The sequence below is a fragment of the Galleria mellonella genome, unplaced genomic scaffold (genome assembly GCF_026898425.1).
Source record: "Galleria mellonella isolate WM207_F2 unplaced genomic scaffold, CSIRO_AGI_GalMel_v1 utg312, whole genome shotgun sequence".
Classification (NCBI taxonomy): Eukaryota; Metazoa; Arthropoda; class Insecta; order Lepidoptera; family Pyralidae; genus Galleria; species Galleria mellonella.
The window spans coordinates 4,379,405-4,398,171 of record NW_026442074.1 but is presented as its reverse complement, the minus strand read 5'-3'; the positions used below and the strand labels follow the sequence as shown (position 1 = coordinate 4,398,171).

The window sequence follows — 18,767 nt, the reverse complement described above, 5'->3', positions numbered from 1 at the left end:
TGTCTATCTATCTGTCTGTATGTTTGTTCCGGCATTACACAAACACTATTGCATCAAATTGGACACACAGTTGTGTTCCTGAAGATGTAACTTAAAATTTGGTGTATGTATGTCTCGATAAGCAATCTGGAAGTGACAAGTTCATTGGTTTTCGTACTTTTGAAATCTACGCGTTCGAAGTTGCGGACAAAAGCTAGTTGATGAAATATTAACTATCGGTATATTGGTGAAATCATCAGTCTCCTGACTGAGATACAATCAGAATTTACAGGGTACAAAGGAATAACACCTGAATCCTTAGGAGAGGCAACACATGTGGGGAGGGAGGGAGGGAGATCATGGGCGAAACAGTATATTATCTTATGCCCATTGTACTACTGCTGTTGCTCATGTCTATAGGCGACGGTTACCATTTTCATCAGGTGGGCTGTCAGCATGTTTGACATTCTAAGTTGCATAAAAAAATGCATTATGTACTTCCAGATGCTTCAAGGTCTTTTTTATTATTTTGTGATTGAAATTATTCTTACTTTCATTCCGATCTTAGTTTGGTCGTCTCACTTGTCACACATTTATAACTTGACTTGTATATCTTATATCATTTTTAAAGACATCATTCTTTTAGTAATAAGGCACTCATTCCTCTATCCCTTCATATTTGTTATTAATTTCACTTTTGGTTTCCTATGTATATGCTTATTCCCCACTTTGTTATTTCTTACCCTATACAACCTCGTCCTTAAATAAGTATGCAAATAGCTGAGGCTTTTAGAATAAAAAAGTATACATAATAATTAACTTTTATATATATCCTGTGTACATATCCGTGTTGGCAAAATGAAGTACCATAGATTCTAGAAAAAAAAATTGTATCCCAAATTATTAAACATGAATGGTTACGAGTGGAGAAGTACAGGAATATAAAATACTCGTAAATTAGATTCAGATCATTATTGTACCAAAACGGGATCATGTACGGACTTTGAATACTAATTTTATCCTTTTTTCACTTGCTGGCATTGCTTTCGTTATATTATATCAAGATAAAGGAACTTTTATACTTTCTGATCTCTTGCCACGTTGGATTCTAATGTGCTTGTAATATTCGAGTGAAATGTCGTTAGTTACATTCTGTACAAAAGTCGATCAATACCTACCCCTTTAGCGATTATAGTCGTAAGCATTTTTTTTTAAGAAACTATGATAATATCGTGTGTAATTACATACGATTGAAATTATTTTAATTTTGCTAATAAAATATTTTTAAATACACTATTTAGATTTACTTAGTATTTGAAATAGTAGATTTTATATTAAATTCTTCTATTACTATTATTATTCTTTATAGTTACGGTGCCGTGTAATTGCCAAGTCATTATAATTACTATAAAAATAAAGATTTCTAATATTGATAGTAGTTGAATAGGCACTTTAATAGACGCTAATATTATTATTTATACGACATTATTCGTGATTCTCATGAGGCCATGCTTCGCGCAGTATTAATAATATCCTACTCAAGTGTAAGGGATTTGAATAAAAGGAAGAGGATTGACACTTCCTTTTATTCAAATCCTTTATTGTCCAGGGAATTCGCCTGTGGAACTCACTACCTGCCTCTCTGCTCATCGAGCTCAAACTCACGCTAGCTTCAAAACCTCTGTTTAGTCGTACTATCTTAGCCTTTAATTACTATTTCCCTATGTTCTCTCTTCATCGTCCTCCTTCGTTCTCTCCTGTTGCGTGTGTGCTATAAAGTGTCGCCCGTTAATTTTCTACTGCTGAACGTAGGCCTTCTACCGGGGGCTTTGCCAGTAATTGCCACACTTGACAGGCGGATTGGCAACCGCAGTTAGGTTTTGGTGATGTTTTAAGAGGGACGCTGCTTCTTTTGTCATTAAGTAAACACATACTTAATATTGTGTATATGTTTTACTTTTTTATATGTGTGTATAAATATATATTTGTATATATCAGAATCTATATAATAGTGCGCCACTTTTTTTTTTATCTTATAATTTTGACGATCGGTGAGTGTATAAGTGACAAAATTATAGAGCTTTAAATAGCGATAATTCATAACCTATAAGGTATAATTATTAGCTATATTCGCAGTATGGACAGTTATATTATTTCCTGTTGATCGTTAAAAATTCAAACTTCTTGCTTTATCCAAAATGAAGTACAGGGGGGATCAAAAGTACCGTGAGCCGTTTCTAGAAAAGGATGGTACAGCCGTGCTCGCTTGGCGGAGACACTGCCGTACCATCTAATAAAATATTATAGCTATTGCTGTGTTCCATCTCTTTCTATCGAATTAAATTCTCAATGCAACATAAAAAAAAAGTTTAGTTTAATTCCTATTAATATAAATGCGAAACTTTGTAAGGGTAGGTAGATAGATAGATGTTTGTTGCTCTTTTATGCTAAAACTGCTGAACACATTTGAACGAAATTTGATATATGGGTAGATTATATCTTAATCTAACACAGAAAACTTTATAGTGATTCACGCGGGTGAAGCCGCGGGGTACGGTTCTTAATTATAACATCAGTCGACACCGAACACATGTAAATTAATTTTTAGCAGTTGTTAGGTGTTTAATTACCTTTAAAGCGTGTCTGTATGCAAATTTTTGTTTTACGTATTTATTTTAATATACCGTAATGCCTTAAATTATTCGTACATGAAGTGTCTATCAAATTTGTAATATATTTGACTTATTTTTAAACGATAAAAAAATAGTGATTCTCGTAACGACTTCACATAAATTTTTTGCACCAACTGTCAACCGATTATCATAATACTTCTTTTAAACAAAACTGTGTATTCCCGTGTTAGATCCCATATTAATTTAAATCTTAAATATTATTATAAAATTACAGGAGCTCCTCGAGGAAGTGGAGCAAGACGAGGCGTGTGAAGCAGCCCGCAGTTTCGGTCCCCGGGGGGTAGTGAGGGACGCGCGCGGGCGGCTCGCTCTGTCGCATGCCAACTCGATGCAGGATCTGGTGGCGGCCCTGGCGGGCGAGTCGGCGCAGCGGCCCGTGCGCCACCAGCCGCCGCAGCGGGCCCATGCCTCGGTTTCGGAGCGCGCCACGCACGGGGGCAGTCTACCTTCCGGAGTCGATACTTGTATGTATAGTTTCAAATTATGTATTTAATTACACAACTGGCCAAAAGAAGGGAGGGGTGTTTTCAGTGTTTATGTATGTATGTGAGATGATTTATTCCTCCATAACTACTAAATATCTAAACAGATTTAAATTTATGGGGTATCGATAGAATCCTTACATCATTTCCAGTGACACAAGCTATATAGTTTTTTATTAGTTCCGTTTTTGATACAGCAGTCTTGTTTTTAGGGTTCCGTACCAGAAAATTAGTACCGATACAAAGGTACCGTTATGGTACGACTTTGTCCGTCCGTTCGCCCGTCCTTTCGTCTGTCACATTGCAATTAGTTATGCGGTTTAGTGTTACCAAGATTATCGTCCAAACTAAGAAATTACGTATTAATCATATCAATAATAATAACTTTGTATCTATTTCATATAAGAAAAGCAGTATAGGTAATTGTATTTCTAATGTATTCATATACGGTACTTTTGGCGAGTGAGTTTAACTCGCACTTGACCGGTTTTTTTAAATTTGCGGAACAAAACGGATTTGTTAACTTTATTTTTTTACAATGAAATATCTAGTGCACATAAATCTATTCGAGATAAGCTCGCCCTTGTGCACTATTATGTTTGTTTTTATATTTCAATAACCTTTTGTGTACAATAAAGAATAAAGAAAGAATAAATCGGATTTAGTGCTATAGGAATTTTGTACAAGTTAACCTTTAGAGAGTAAGACTTACTCAATAATTGTTTAACATCATAATCCGTTGTCTACACAGCTACATCGTTTCCTTGCCCTTTTATACTATAGATAGATAGATACTCTTTATTGTTTCTTCCAAAAGATTACAGTAGTAGACTTATTATAAATAGATACACACAATTCCAAGAAATGTTCACACTAAGAAAACAATGAGTGGCCTTATCGCTAAAAGCGATCTCTTCCAGGCAACCTTTGAATGTCTATATTATTTGGTATCAGCATTTATATGTTTCTCTACCATTTATTTGTTCGAATCATCATATTCATTAATAACGTAAATGTTAATAATTTTTTTTTTTCCAATATACATTACACATTTCCGCGAATGTGCTAACGTTAAAATTTGAATCAGCATATTGCGAAATAATTTACCTAGGTAATCCAATACACTGGTAGGTACTTATTTAGAATTCTCAAATGAATGCGCTCTGGTGTGTGTTTGTGTGTTGATTAGTAAAATTGTAAGTAATAGATAGGCCTCAACAATTTTGAGGTATCTTCTAGCATCATTATCAACAATAGTGCTTATCCAAACATTCCGTAAGTAATTGTGTCCATTTGCTGGTTTCAGCATTCCATTCGTTATCGCTTGTACTTTAAATATCCGTAACAGCAACCCGTGGAGTTTTTACGACTTCAAAAATTAAGATTTTATTATGTGATGAATTTTTGATATTTTCTTATTATGTTAGTCGAAGTCGTTATTTTTTTACATTGTCAATTCAATTACATGTATTTTTCATATGACAACATTATTTTCATTTATTTAATAAATGCATATTATAATTGTGTAATTTTCCACAATACCGTTTTAGCATCAAGAGCTTGCAGAAGAAATTCTATTTATTTTTAACCTACTTCAAAAAAGGTTATTTTTTTTAACTGTAACTGTATATGTAACTATATTAGGTATGTCCGCCCATTTCTCCATCAATTGTATACCGATTTCAGAAATTGTTTTTTTGTTCGAAACAGTATAATCCTGAGGTATCACCTCAACAAGTCACCAAGTCAGGATCTGATGATCGGGTCCCAAGGAAATCGAGGGCAATCCTCAAATTTTATAGGCCTATATATGGTGTTCATATATTTTTTTTTTTCAAGATTTATTCAAATATTTGCATCTGGTAGTCATCATCTCGTGTGATTGAGGAGGTAGAAGATAATTGTATAGGTACTACAGGCACATAGAGTCTTAGAGTTTTACTCCCTTAAGTTACTCAGACGAGCTAATGATGGAAGGTTTAACTTATTAACAATTAGGAGTTGGGGAGCAATTCCTTGAATAATATAAGCACGTATAGATAGTTTCTTAGGCTCAATTAAGTTATTTATATCGTTTCATGCTGCTGAAATGATGATGAAAGCATAACTCCTTAATGGTAGGAGTTAGAGGATAATTCTTTAAATACTATAAGCACATATATATATAAAAGTTGTTATACTCTTTTAAGTTATTTAGATGAGCTGATAATGATAGATTTGAATCCATAACAATTAGAAGTTAGAGAATAATTCCTTCTTATTATCATATAATTATGCACGTATAGGCAGTTTCTTTCAGTTTTTGTTTCATCTTTTTTTAAGTTGGTTTAATTTTTTTAAACTTTATTGTTAATTTGTTTAATAATAGCATGAACACCCACTAATAATGAAAAATATCTATAACAAGTAGCATTGGACTTTATTGCAAAGCGCCATCTGTTTTCAAACTTAGTAGAACTTGTGCTATGGGTACTAGACAACTGATGTAAACGCTTTCTTTTTTTTTTTTTTTGTATAATTTGCATAATTTCTAGCTGTTTCAGTTTGAAGGGTGGGACATGGCAGTCAATTTACAGGGTACAGAGGAGTAACACTTGAGTTCTCAGGAACGGCAACGCATGGGGGGAATAATGGGCGAAACAGTATATTCTGTTATTTCTGTGCTACTGCACATGTCTATAGGCGACGGTTACAACTTTCCATCAGGTGGGCCATCAGCTTGTTTGCCATTCTAAGTTGTATAAAATAATAATAATAAATTTCTGCAATTGCGGTTGATGATAGTTAAAAATTTAGTATAATAATGGTAACTGGGTGGTGGTTGCAGCGTTCCACGCGGCGGAGGAGCCGGTGACGGGGGGCGGGTACCTGGCAACGGTCCGCTGCGTTAACCCGCCGCCGCTCGCCGAGCGCCGCGTGTCCGCCAGCGACGCCAACTGTCCCGCTGAACTCGAACTGCTCAACAAGTGAGTTCGTGTTCGCAGTGCTCACGCTGAATACCGGAGTCGCTGGCAATTTGTTATTTTTTTAACGATTACTAGCTACATCTCGCGGCTTTGACCGCTGAGCTATCCGTGTACCAAATTTCATTTAAAATCAGTAGGTTTTTCGTGAAAGAGTAACTAACACATATGCATAAGCCTTTGTAAACTTTTGTGTTTATAATAGTAGTAATATATATAATAATAACATTAGTAAAGGCTATTAAATGAGGATGAAAAGTCAGTTAGTCCATCACGATGAATCCATCAAAGATTAATCACGATGGATTTCGGAGAAAGCTTTTTTTCCGTGGAGATTGTTGTGACAGGGTGTATCGATAACAATGACATCATTCTAACCCATTACTCCATTGTGTGTATTATTTCTGTAGTGTAAACATAAGAACAGATTCATTCGTGGGTTTTAAGGAGAGCGGAATTGTCCCCAGGAGAAGTAAGACGACGTTCCCGATGTACACGGCGCGCGCGACGCTCGAGATCGGCAGCGGCAGCGTGTGCTCGGGCCGCGCGGTCACCACCACCACGGCGTCCAACCAGGTGCGTACGGCTCACATCACGCCGCCCCCGCCACCCCTGCCGACCCCGCGCTTCCCTCATAGATGCTTCCGCCATGCGGCTCCCGCCCAATATTCCAATCAACAAAAACTACTGATTGCATTACGCCCAAAGAAATGTGATGTCGAAAACTGTGACCGTGGTGGCTGTTACGATGATCGTAGTAGTGACCGTAAAGTAGTAATTAATAAACCGCGCGGCCCAAAGAAATCCTTTCTTGAAGCTAATTACAAGAATTTAAAATCCGATCTACGTCTGAATGTTACTACCGAGAAAAACTCTGGTACATATGTTAAAAAGATAGATATTGAAGTGTTTCAAAATAGTGTAAACAAGTGGTACGACGGGTTGTCGACCATCTTTAAAGAACCAAGTTTTCAATGTTTGTCTAAAATGTGCAAACAAGATAATCCACATTTAAAGAAAGGCACTAGCTCAAAAGAGAATCAAATTAATTTCAACTTGAAGGACAATCATTCTTTAACTGTTCCTAATATTCATAATGCTATTGCTCTGGGTGCAAGTGAAATAAATAAATATGAATATGATTCATGTTCCTCGAATATAAATAATAGTAATCTAATAAAATATGAAAAGATAGAAAGAACCGTTTTACAATGTTATAATTACCCTATTACTACTTGTGTTACTCTTATTAAATCGGATCGGCTGAAAACCACCCTCAAGGACGATGATGATATAGTCAATGACATCCAAAAATACAGACAACGTGTAGGCAAATTAGAACATCACTCCATATCGTCATTCAATTCCAAAAATGTTAGAAAGATGACAATAGGCAATCCCATAGATTTTGATGTTTCTAACATGTATAAAACGATGAATATTACAGATATAAGTGACGATAAAATTACTAGGAAAAATGGAAATATTAAATGTGAAACTACATTAACAAAAACTGATAAAACTAAAGGATTTAAGTCAGAAGGAAGGATAACTGATATTAACTTTAATGATATTTCACATATAACCGTTAATATTGCTGATTTAAAAGACGGTAAATTTTTTAAGGAAAATGAAAGTATTAAATGTGATACTGAATTAACAAAATTTCACAAACCTAAACAAATTAAGTCAGAAGTAGATTTTGATATTTTCCAGAATTCCTGTAATTATAGTGATAATACATATACAAAACAAAATAATGATAAACTACCTGGAAATAATAGTATAGAATTATTAGATATGTTAAATTCACTTAGGAATGACGACTCTAGTCCAAATTCATTTTCCAAATATTTAGCGGAGCAGCAAAATTTACTTAAAGTTTTAGAAATTGCTAATCCGCCAGTTTTGTGTGAAAATAATTTGATTGAAAAAGTAGAAGATGTTGTCGAATTAAAGAATGAACAAGAGGCTACAAATGTGAAAATAGACGATATCTCTATACAACACTCTGTAAATGTTACAAAAGACGAAAATAATTTTCAGAAAGACACAGAAAGTCTGAATACACAATGTAGTAACGTCATGGTACACATAAGTGATAAATCCAAAGATCAATACTTGTTAACTAAAGTAGATACTAATGCTTATGTCTTTTTAACATTTCCCAAACGCTTACTCACAGATAACAACGATAGATCATCTGTCCAGGTACATGAAATAGATAACAATGTTGATAAGCCATATGTGCCAGGTACGAATGGCACATTAGGATATAACAAAGCAAATAAAGACAAAGTATCACTTACTGGTAAAAACAGTAAGAAGAAAGAAGTTCTAAATAAGACTGCTTTAAAATTTCTGCTGTTTGAAAACCATTTAAAAAGAGATAAAAACAAACCGGTAGTAAGCCGACTGGGGCACTCTACTATCAACGCTAAGGAGGTAGGATGCCCTTACAATAATAATATATAATAAATATAATAATAAACATTAATTGAACCTCCTCATGAACATGCTTATCACATTGTACTTTTACAGGTTGATTCTGCTATACCGTTTAGTTGCATCACAACACCAGAGGTTGTGACCAGTTGCAACACGACATCTTCTACTTCGCAGTCTGCAGTTGCTGTCGATCCAAAGGTTTGCATTCTAATTATTATCTAGAATAAATTTATATTTTTCTAAACTTGAATTTGTAATACGATCTACACCATTTGCATACTTTTTGGTTATATTTCTATTATTAACTAACAACCAAACCTCTTTTTAAGCTCGATAATTCCCACAAAAAAAATCTACTTCTTTTGTGACAAAACCAGTTATTTTGATTTAAAAACTAAACTACTTAACCGATTTTGATAAAATTGGTCCCCAATCTGAAAGTATATAGTTTCAGAAAGAAAAAAAGAATTTTTTTAAATGGTTAAGAACTGACGGAGTTATGAGGTCACAAACATAAAAAAAAAACCGAATTGAGAAACCTACTTCTTTTTTAAGTCTGTTGATAATAATTAATAGAATTAGTATAGAGCGAGTCTATTACGATAAAATTTGCGTAGGCAAAGTTTTAAAACGACATCTTGAAGTAGTGAAATGACATATGAGTGCAACATATAAGGAAATTTCACGGGTCAGGTGCAGGATTAGTGGTATTTAGTGAGGGGACGGGCATAGCAGTACTGTAGTGTAATATAATCCATATAGTTGACCAACCAGGTTTAAACCAGGATGTATTGACGGGTAGCTACAGTGAGAGACTTGCGAGGAGGTGGGACCCCAGCCCACTACGCTACGCAAACAAAGCAGATCTACTGTAATGAACGCATCGTATAAACTCGTGTGTATCTAAAACAACGACGGGTCAGCGCAAACCAACGTACCGCACGTCTTAAAGTGCTGTTAAGTGACTCTTGAACATGTTCAGAGATGAACGTCAGCATTTTAAGTGGCAAAATGGTGGCTTGTTGAAGAGCGAGAAAGAGAAAGAGTTACTTATGATACGCCTGTTTATAGTTCTGCCCCGCCTTTCTGTCGGTTTGTGTTGACCCTACACCGCCAGCGATATCGCCTAACGTCAATAGCATAGCGCTGTAGTACTGTAGGGATGGTATTGTAATATAATGATGCTACTGAGAGTTATAATGGCACAGCCGCTGCAGTTGGGCTCCTGTTACCGCGCGGTGGCCAGCCTCACGGCCGCGCTCCCCACCCCGGCACCCGCCTCCGCTCCTGCCCCCGCCTCCGCTTCCGCCTCCGCCTCCGCCACCGCTACCGCCACAGCCGCCGCCCGCAGAGAACAGGTACGACACGCTCACGCACGAGTTTCATTCACGATCTCGTTGCAGTAAACATATTGTTTAACAATTACATGCTCAATTGGATATATTTTTGTAAATTTTAACTTTGGAATTGATTGTAATATAAAATTCAATGCGATAAGTTACTATTCTCATAAATTACAACCGATTACTACTATAGACTGTAGACTAGATTCTGTTTAATAAGGTATCAATTCCAGATAAGATTTATATATAAAATATATATATGACTGTTTCATATAGAATACATAATGAATGATAAAATCGTTTCCTAGTTTTCTAATGTGACTGATAATACCAAAGCTGGCCACCTTACTTATATATGCAATACAGTGGAATATAAAACTGAACAATTTTCGCCGAGAGGTAATTTTGTTTTCTAAATTTAAATAGATAGTGTGCGGTTTATGTGAAGATTTTTTTTATGTTTAATGATTATTTATATACATGGTGTGAGCTTAATTGCTCTTAGCTTTATAATAATTTTTTATTTATTTTACAATTATATGATTTCTTTTTCATTTTAAATAACTTGATTTTAGTTATGTATATATAACAGTTGTTTCCAAAAAAGAAATCTTGGAAATAATTATTCTTTTATCTTGCTGTATACCTTGAAAAGTTTGTAAATGGTGTGAACGTTTTTCGATTGGTATTTAATAAATTCAAGCTGCGAAAAATATAATAGCCAAAATTAATAAATATCTAATTTGATTAAATGCAACTGTGTATCTACACTAGCAAATACATAAAATTCGCTCATTGTCACTGCAATTTGCATTTTTTTAGTACGTTACATTGAAGTAATTTTTCTCTTTTTATTACAAATGATAGTTTTATTAATTTTTTTTTTCATTACATTGGTACAGCCTCGCAGTGTAATCGGCTACAACGGTCTCTCGGGACCGCGGCAGCACGGGTTCATTGTCGCGTCCGCACCAGAAGAACACAAGGTTTGTTGCGTAATGCTCATGTTTTTGTCTGTGCATTGCCTCTTTGTGTTTTCATTTATCATGTTTAACGACATATTGTACATACACCCATCGCAACACCTGCTTGAAGTTGGACGCACAACAATTAAATGACTTGCATTAATTTTTTTAAGTCTTCTAATGCGTGTTGTTTTTCCTTCCTATTCAGGTGCCTATATTCACTGTGCACTACCGTTTACAGAAATCTCTAGACGAAAACGGCAACGCAGTACAAGGAATCAGTTCTCCCAGTCTACACAAGAAACCTAGGAGAAAAAAGTCTTCCAAGAATGAGACAGTTATCAACTTGCATCAAATAGACGGCTACCAAGGCAACAAGGACTTGAACGAGCTACTGCGCTTTATAGAGTCGAACGCGGACAACGGTCGCGGCTCGAAGCTCGGCCGGACCAAGCACAAGGACGACTCCGACGACAAGGGTGGCAAGAAGCGCTCCAATGAGCGCCGCAAGGAGAAGGAGAACAAAATGAAGCGCGCCACCTCCATGGAGGAGCTCTCGCGGACCAAGCTCGAGGACCTCACCGTCGAGGCGGAGCCGCCGCTGCGAGCCGACAAGAAGGAGCGCAGGGCCGACGTCGCGCCCGCCAAGGCCGAGCGCCGGTCCTGGGGCGACGACTCGCGCGACTCCTTCTACTACCGACCCGCCGAGCCCGAGCCGGCCCCCGAGCTCGCCGCCGCCGCCACCGCCGCCGAGCTCACCGAGTTCCAGACGGTCACCAAGCGGCGCAAGCCTCGCAGGCGCACCGACGAGCACGAGCGCGACGTGGAGCGCGAGCACGCGCCGCGCCGCCCGCGCCCGCCCTCGCCCTCGCCGCGCCCGCGCCGCGAGTCCGCGCCGCCCTCCGACCGCAGCAACGACTCCAACGACGACATGGACTCCGTGCACTCGCTGCCCGCCGACGCCACCGCGGGGCTCGCGCGCGCCGCGCCCGCCGCGCCCGCCGCGACCGCCGCCGCCACCACCACCGCCGCCGCCGCCGCCGCCGCCGCCGCCGCGCCCGCCTCCGCGCCGCCGCACGCCTCGTACGCGGACATCGCCCGGACGCGACACAACATCCCCGACCTCATCGAGTCGTGTAACTTCTACACGGAAGGCGGTGAGAACGGGGCCGAGCCGCGGCGGGTCGAACCGGCGGCGGTGCCTGGCGACGCGGACGGTTACCCGGCGCTGGAGCCGCGCACCGTCGCCGGCGGCCCGCCCGCCCAGCCTCGTTCACGCCTCGCGAAGCCGCCACCGCCGCCGAGTGTGCCGCGCCGCGACCGGAAGGAGCGTGCCGCGGCCCCGCCCGCAGAGTGCCCGGCGCCGGACGTGGTCGCGGACCGGCGGCCACCCGTCATCCTGCTCGACTCGGCGACGCGGCCGCGCGACATGGACGGCGTCACGTTCGGGTTCGACATCAATGAGCAGCTGCTCGGCGCGCCGACGCGGCGGCCGCGCTGTGACCTGGTCTGCGATGCGCCCGACGCCGAGCCGGCGCCGGCCGCGCCGCCCGCGCCGCTGGCGCCGTCCGCGCCGCTCGCGCCGGCGGCGCCGCTGGCCGCGACCTCGGTGGCGGTGCGGGCGGGCTGCGCGGCGCTGCGGTACGTGCCGCCGGAGCCGCCGCCCGACACGCACCACTTGCACCAGATCATCGACTACGTTGGCACTGGTAACTGTCTATACATTATTTTGAACCATTTCCATTGTCCTGCATACGTGCTACTAATACATACTCGTATTGTACACAACGCTCTGTTATCGTATTTTCCTTTGCATTCGTAGAGATCGGATACCGATACGTAAATCAATAGCGAATGTTTTTACACACGGTTAGGGACCATGCGTTCGTACACATAATAATGGTCTCATCTGAACGTGTTATTAGTCGTGACGCGTAGACCGCGTGCACAACTACTACTAACGTAATCGACACCAGCGCCTTATAAAAACCTATAAGATGCGAGTATTACCTAAATCTTCTTACCGAGCCGATAGTCGCCGTGTGTGGTCCCGGCATAGAATTGGTCACCCCTTCCTTACCCATGGGTGTCGTAAGAGACGACCAAGGGAAAGCGAAGGATAGGCGGCAGCATCCCTCTTAAAACATACAAAGCCTAATTGCGGTTGTCAACCCGCCTGCCAAGCGTGGCAATTATGGACAAAATCTTTCAGGGGGGAGGCTTATGTTCAGCAGTGGACAGTTAAAGACTGATATGATGATAGATGAGCCGATGGTCATGTTCGATGTGTAATTTGCTTGATACTAAAAACTACCCTAATATTACTGATAAATGTAGTATTTCACGTTCTGTACCTAATAGATTCCCTTTGTTTGCAGCCTGGGAGGACGTAATCCGATGCGGCAGTGGAAAAGTACGATACTTTAGCGAGTAGCCACGAACGCTCGTTTATACGGAACGGCGTCGTCGCGAGTGAAGTGACGTGCGGTACGTGCCGAAAGACAATTGTTCTGTGTACTGTGTATATAAAACTGCTACCGCCGGAGGTCGCAGCGGTGCGTGCGCTCGGTCTCTGCGTACACGAAATTATTTATGCGCTTCGTCATATTTTAGTGAAATGTAATATAAAGAATCTTCCATAGTGCCGCGGCGGTCTTTGTAACGGACGAGTGTGAGTGGATAGTTTTGGTGCAGTGCGGCGATGGTGGCTCGTCACGCTTCTGCGAGCCGGCACCAGTTCAAACTTAGCGTTTCTGCTGTGATTAAATTGTTACATAGGTGAACTGAACGAGAGCTACCTTAAGCATTTATTCATTAAATTTGCACTTGAAAAAACCTAAAAAAAATATTAAAGCTGTTATATAATAAGTCTCATTTGGATTTATACTTTATTATACATGTTTTATGGCCTAGTGTGAGGACTACTGGGAACGGGTGGGGCTGATATTGGTAGTATGAACAATTCTGGTCGCAACTGCCAAACATGGTGAATTAATAAGAAATTAGGGTAAAGTGTGTTTGTATAGAACTGAAAACCGTAAAGTATAGAAACTACAGAGGACTTTTCAATGGTGTGTTTGACTGAGAACTGGGAATGTCCATGACAGAGTAGTTCCAAGCGATTCCTCATATTGGGTCTCCACAGAGATGTTTTGATTTGTGTTGATGGAGGCATGTAATAATTTGTTTATGTTGATGTTGATTGTGCTTGAGTTTTGTTATGTAATCACAAATATTTAGTAGATTTTCTCTAACTAGACACTCATTACTATTTTGTTATGTATTTTTAAGTTTTACCATTTTGAATTGTAAATATATAATAAATAAAGATCTTTTAAGGTGTAACTGGCCATAATTGACATGTGCTGTGGTGTCGTCCTACTTGGTCACCTTCTCATTAGGCTATTTATTGTTATTGAAGTTATATCAGTTACATCACATATGTTTTTTTCCTATAATCCTAAGTTCAACATTTAAAAATAATATCTCCATTTAAGAATTTCCTTTTGTCGGTACAACTAATTTGTGCATCTTCCTCCAGCAACCTCTATCACAGGCCTTATCCTTTATACTATACGACATGACGCATAGTGTTCCTTTTAAAAATAATATAATGGAATATTATAATTTACTTATTTAGTATCAATTAGTATGAGAAAAGAACCACTTTCTAATTAAATCCATTGATTGTAATGTATTACTCAATCAGATTAATTTGGTTTTCCATAAAAGTTGTAGGTTGATAACAGTGGCTGACTGTGAAAGTTGATTATTCTTTCTTTTAATATTTCTATTCCATTACAAATGAGAATTTGGCCAAATTGGATCGTATGTTTGATGCTAAAGTGAGAACTTTAATAATACTAATAAATGTAAGTGTTGAGTGTAACAAATAAACCTATATGCAGCAATGACGCGCTTCGCTAATAACATAATACCGCGCATAGGTGTTTTGTTAGATGCCAGTGTAAGAACCTTTTGTCAAAGGTTTGACCAAACTGCATACTGTATTGTATTGTACATAAATCAGTCATCGTTGTTCAATACAAACGCAATTTTGCGCGTGAGTCGCATTTACGTGAAGAATGATTGTGTAGTTTATAATGTTTGCTGCAAACTAAAATATCTAGACGGAGGCAAGTACTCTCATTTTACTTATCTAAATTATGAACATGAAATGACAGTATTGTGCGAGTACAAGTAAAATGAGACACTACTATATGGCACCTCGATCATTGAATTGAATCTCAATGCAAATTGTACTAATTTTACTTTTTATTTTTGAAATATTTGTGCCAATACTAGGTGGTGCTTTTTTTCATTCATTTTATTGTAAAAGAGAAATGGCGCAAATTTTTGTAGGATCAGATTTACCATAATAATACAGATGATAGAGTGAGCAAAAATTTCTTTAGCCATATCTCTCTCCGTCTAGTTATTACTGCAATGTAAACTTCACCAATACATTGTCCATACATACAAAAAGTACCATCGTCTCAATGTTGGGTGAGTTATCAATATTGATTGACGGAAAACTAGTCGAAAGTGTGTGGAGAGCATATATTTATTGTACTAAAGAAAATCCTATAAATATATTTGATGAAAAGAGATGATCAGATATGATGAAAATTATTGTAATTTTATTTGATTTTTTGTTTGTACATGTAGAATTTAATAAATGTGGTTATATAAATGAATGTAGTCTGCCTAGGATCTTAAATAATATTCTCGGTCTGGTACTATTCGGTATTCATTTCATGGTGTGACCATATTGCGGCAAACTTGTGAACTCTGTACTGGATTTTACAGATATATTATTGTTCAATGGAGTGGGAAATTTCTACTTCCCGAAATAACCTCTATCTATTAAAACTACTCGAATTCTTATCATTCTTCCATTTTTTTAACTGAAATAAAATGATACGTTTGTATCTTACATAGACGTTATCAAGCTAGTATAGCATACGGATTTGTACATCCTTTACCACCTGCATCCAATATTCAAGTCTATAAATACTTTTATGACCATTTGAGATATTACATGTATATTTGCAAAGATAAACTCGCCAGCTTACAATGCGCCTTCAAGACACTTGCGCTTAGAGTTTAAAATATGTCCATTCAGTTTCTTTACAAAGTGCTATATACACTTATAGACCACACTTATATTGTAAATATATTGTATATTAATTCATTTGAATTCAAAAAGATTCATGTATTCATTACATTAATTATTTTGAGTAGACAATGCTGAAAGGACGCTCATATCAAAGGTATAGAAATATTATTTATTATTTCTTTTCCTTGTAAAATATGTAAATAGATATGCAGAAATCTTATTGGTTTTTTTTTTTGTCGTTCTTAGTTTATATTAGTCGTTGTAGTTGAAAGATCTCTGGATTCGTACGACAATATTTAAAGGAGCCATTTATTTAGCCGGCCGGCTTCATCCGTATATAGGAGCGTGATTGCAACACCAACGACAGTATGGGTTTCTATATTATATCTTTAATTAAATTAATCGTTTGATATATTTTGCTTACAGCTGCTTTTTAGCTTATGAATATTGGAATTAATGTTTATTGAACAATATAAATCCAATTTTGATGATAATTCTCCACTTAAATGAATATTAGATTGTCTTTAATAATTTTATTATGTGTACATAATTTGAGTATTATATGAAAATGTTGACTGAAAATTACATCTGCTAATATTATAGAAGTTCAACTCGGTCATGCAGAGGCGTTACGTTAGTTGATCTTCTTCGATATACCCATACTGGCGTGTAGATCGTTCGGACGGTTCGCTAAGCTAATGCAACCATCGTGTAGTTATCCCTGATACATCGAGTATTCTTTAAACTAAACAGCGAATTGGAAACTCGCTCTTTAGATTTATTTTATTCTATTATTTAAATGCTTATAAAAATGCTTTGACATTTATAAAACAAGTCAACTTCCTCCAGATATATAAAAGTATGGATGAGCAAACGATTTTTTGCGATGCAAATATTTTATTTTGGTATACCAGAGTGATGTTGTTTAGTAAAGCTATTTGGCAAAGTGAAGTTTTGTAAATGTATAAATAAAAATAAAGCTGAAAATATAAGTTTCTATGATTGTCTCATTGTCTGAATAAATCAAATTGATAATTTTTAAGACCTTCCATTGAGTTTCAAAGTAATTGCCCCTATAGATATAATTCACATATTATTTGTCTTTAAGATATATAATATACATATATATCCAGGAAATGAGACAATTTTTTGTATTATAATATATATATATAATATGAGGAATTATTTATCTGCTTTATCGTCTAACTGTTTGTTAGTTATATTTTTACTTTGTTCTAACTTCAAAGGTTCAATTTATTATACACTTTCGGTTGTCACAAATTTCTTTAAACAAATAGCACATAGCAAATATAATAATCTGCTAACAACTTATTAATTTGTTTTTTTTTTTTTTTTTGTAGATAAACCAATTTTATGGTTGTTAGTTTTATATTATATGATAAAAGATAAGGACAAAGTAAAAAAATAGTAACAATTTTAACAAACTGCAATTTACAGTTATGTACTTTTTCACTGTTTCCGTTTTTCTTAATAAAATGTTGAAAATATAATTCTTCGTTTGTTTTTTAAATATCATATAAAATTACATCAAACGCCTGAGAATTGGTCGATTCCTTTAGACGATGTATTTAAAAAATACATTGGCAAGGACATTATATCCCATTTTAATATGCATTGTTTAGAAAACACTCTTATAAATTATTAAATATAGCAAATAGATGGCTCCAGGGATATATTTTTTTTTAATAAACGAATGAAATAGTAATCCTACCTGCAGTCTCAGTATACGCTGGCAAGGCACCTGAGAAAGATGATAGGTGAAAATGAAAGCAGGACATCTGGCTCCTCGTGACGAATTTAACAATAATTAACCATGCTTGGAAAGAATAAACCATTATTGCTAGCAATAGTGATCCTAGACCCCCACGTTACTAATAATCCCTTCTCCCGCTATAAGGATATTGGATAAATCGGTGAAATCATTAAGACTCTTTTTAAGGGAATGATATACCAATGAAACAATATATTCACCAAAAGAACGAATCGTAAACACAAATTTTAAGTCTAATACCATACTAATGAGTGAAGTACTCGTACATATGGCAAGTCGAACTGTTATAATTAATAATAATTATTTATTCATTTGCTGAAAACGGTATACAGATGCTAGTAATATGTTATGAACATGCGTGTTTTGCCAAAACAATGGCATGCAAAATTTTAGTATTTATAGTAATTTTTTATTTAATAATTATATAATTTAAAAATATAAATTAATAATTAATTTTAGTATTAGTATTTTTCAAATACTAATGAAGTTTCATATCAAGTTAAAAATAAATTTACAGGGTACAGAGGAATAACACCTGAGTCCTCAGGAATGGCAACGCATCCCCCCATGCGATATGATACCCCCCTGTCATGGGCAAAACGGCATACTCTGTTATGTACATGGTTTTGCTCATGTCTATAGGCGACGTTATCACTTTCCATCAGGTTGTTTGCCATTCTAAGTTGTATAAAAAAAAAGTAAATCCTAGATTATTTTTATTTATGTACTCTAAATATTATTGCCATGCGGTCCGTGGGTGTCGTTAGAGGCAACTAACTGAACTTAATTATTGAGGGATAGCAGCAGCGTCTCTCTTAAAGCATCATCAAAGCCTGCGGTTGCCAACCCGTTTGTCAAGCAAGGCAACTTTTGACAAAACCTCTTTTATTAGGGGGAGGCCTATATTCCGCAACGGCTATAATGATGATGCTGAAATAATGCAAGGACTCTATATTTAGGGATTAAACGAAATAAATCTTCAA

The 18,767-nt window shown here is 37.4% G+C and overlaps 1 protein-coding gene across 5 annotated transcripts in view; it reads left to right on the top strand.

The window, feature by feature from the left end:
* Positions 1–16,212, top strand: part of LOC113515076 (uncharacterized) — a 40,342-nt gene extending 24,130 nt beyond the window's left edge. Inside the window, exons 3-10 of one of the 5 annotated variants that reach the window (XM_052895806.1) lie at positions 2,887–3,136; positions 5,982–6,120; positions 6,588–6,693; positions 8,659–8,763; positions 9,774–9,923; positions 10,811–10,894; positions 11,082–12,582; positions 13,252–16,212. In XM_052895806.1, the coding sequence (XP_052751766.1) occupies positions 2,887–3,136; positions 5,982–6,120; positions 6,588–6,693; positions 8,659–8,763; positions 9,774–9,923; positions 10,811–10,894; positions 11,082–12,582; positions 13,252–13,307 (2,391 nt within the window). In that variant the 3' untranslated portion in view covers positions 13,308–16,212. Of the gene's footprint in view, positions 1–2,886; positions 3,137–5,981; positions 6,121–6,584; positions 6,694–8,658; positions 8,764–9,773; positions 9,924–10,810; positions 10,895–11,081; positions 12,583–13,251 lie in introns of all 5 variants that reach the window. The other 4 variants (XM_052895807.1, XM_052895805.1, XM_052895809.1 and 1 more) reach the window with 4 other exon arrangements.
* Positions 16,213–18,767: the final 2,555 nt, after the last annotated feature.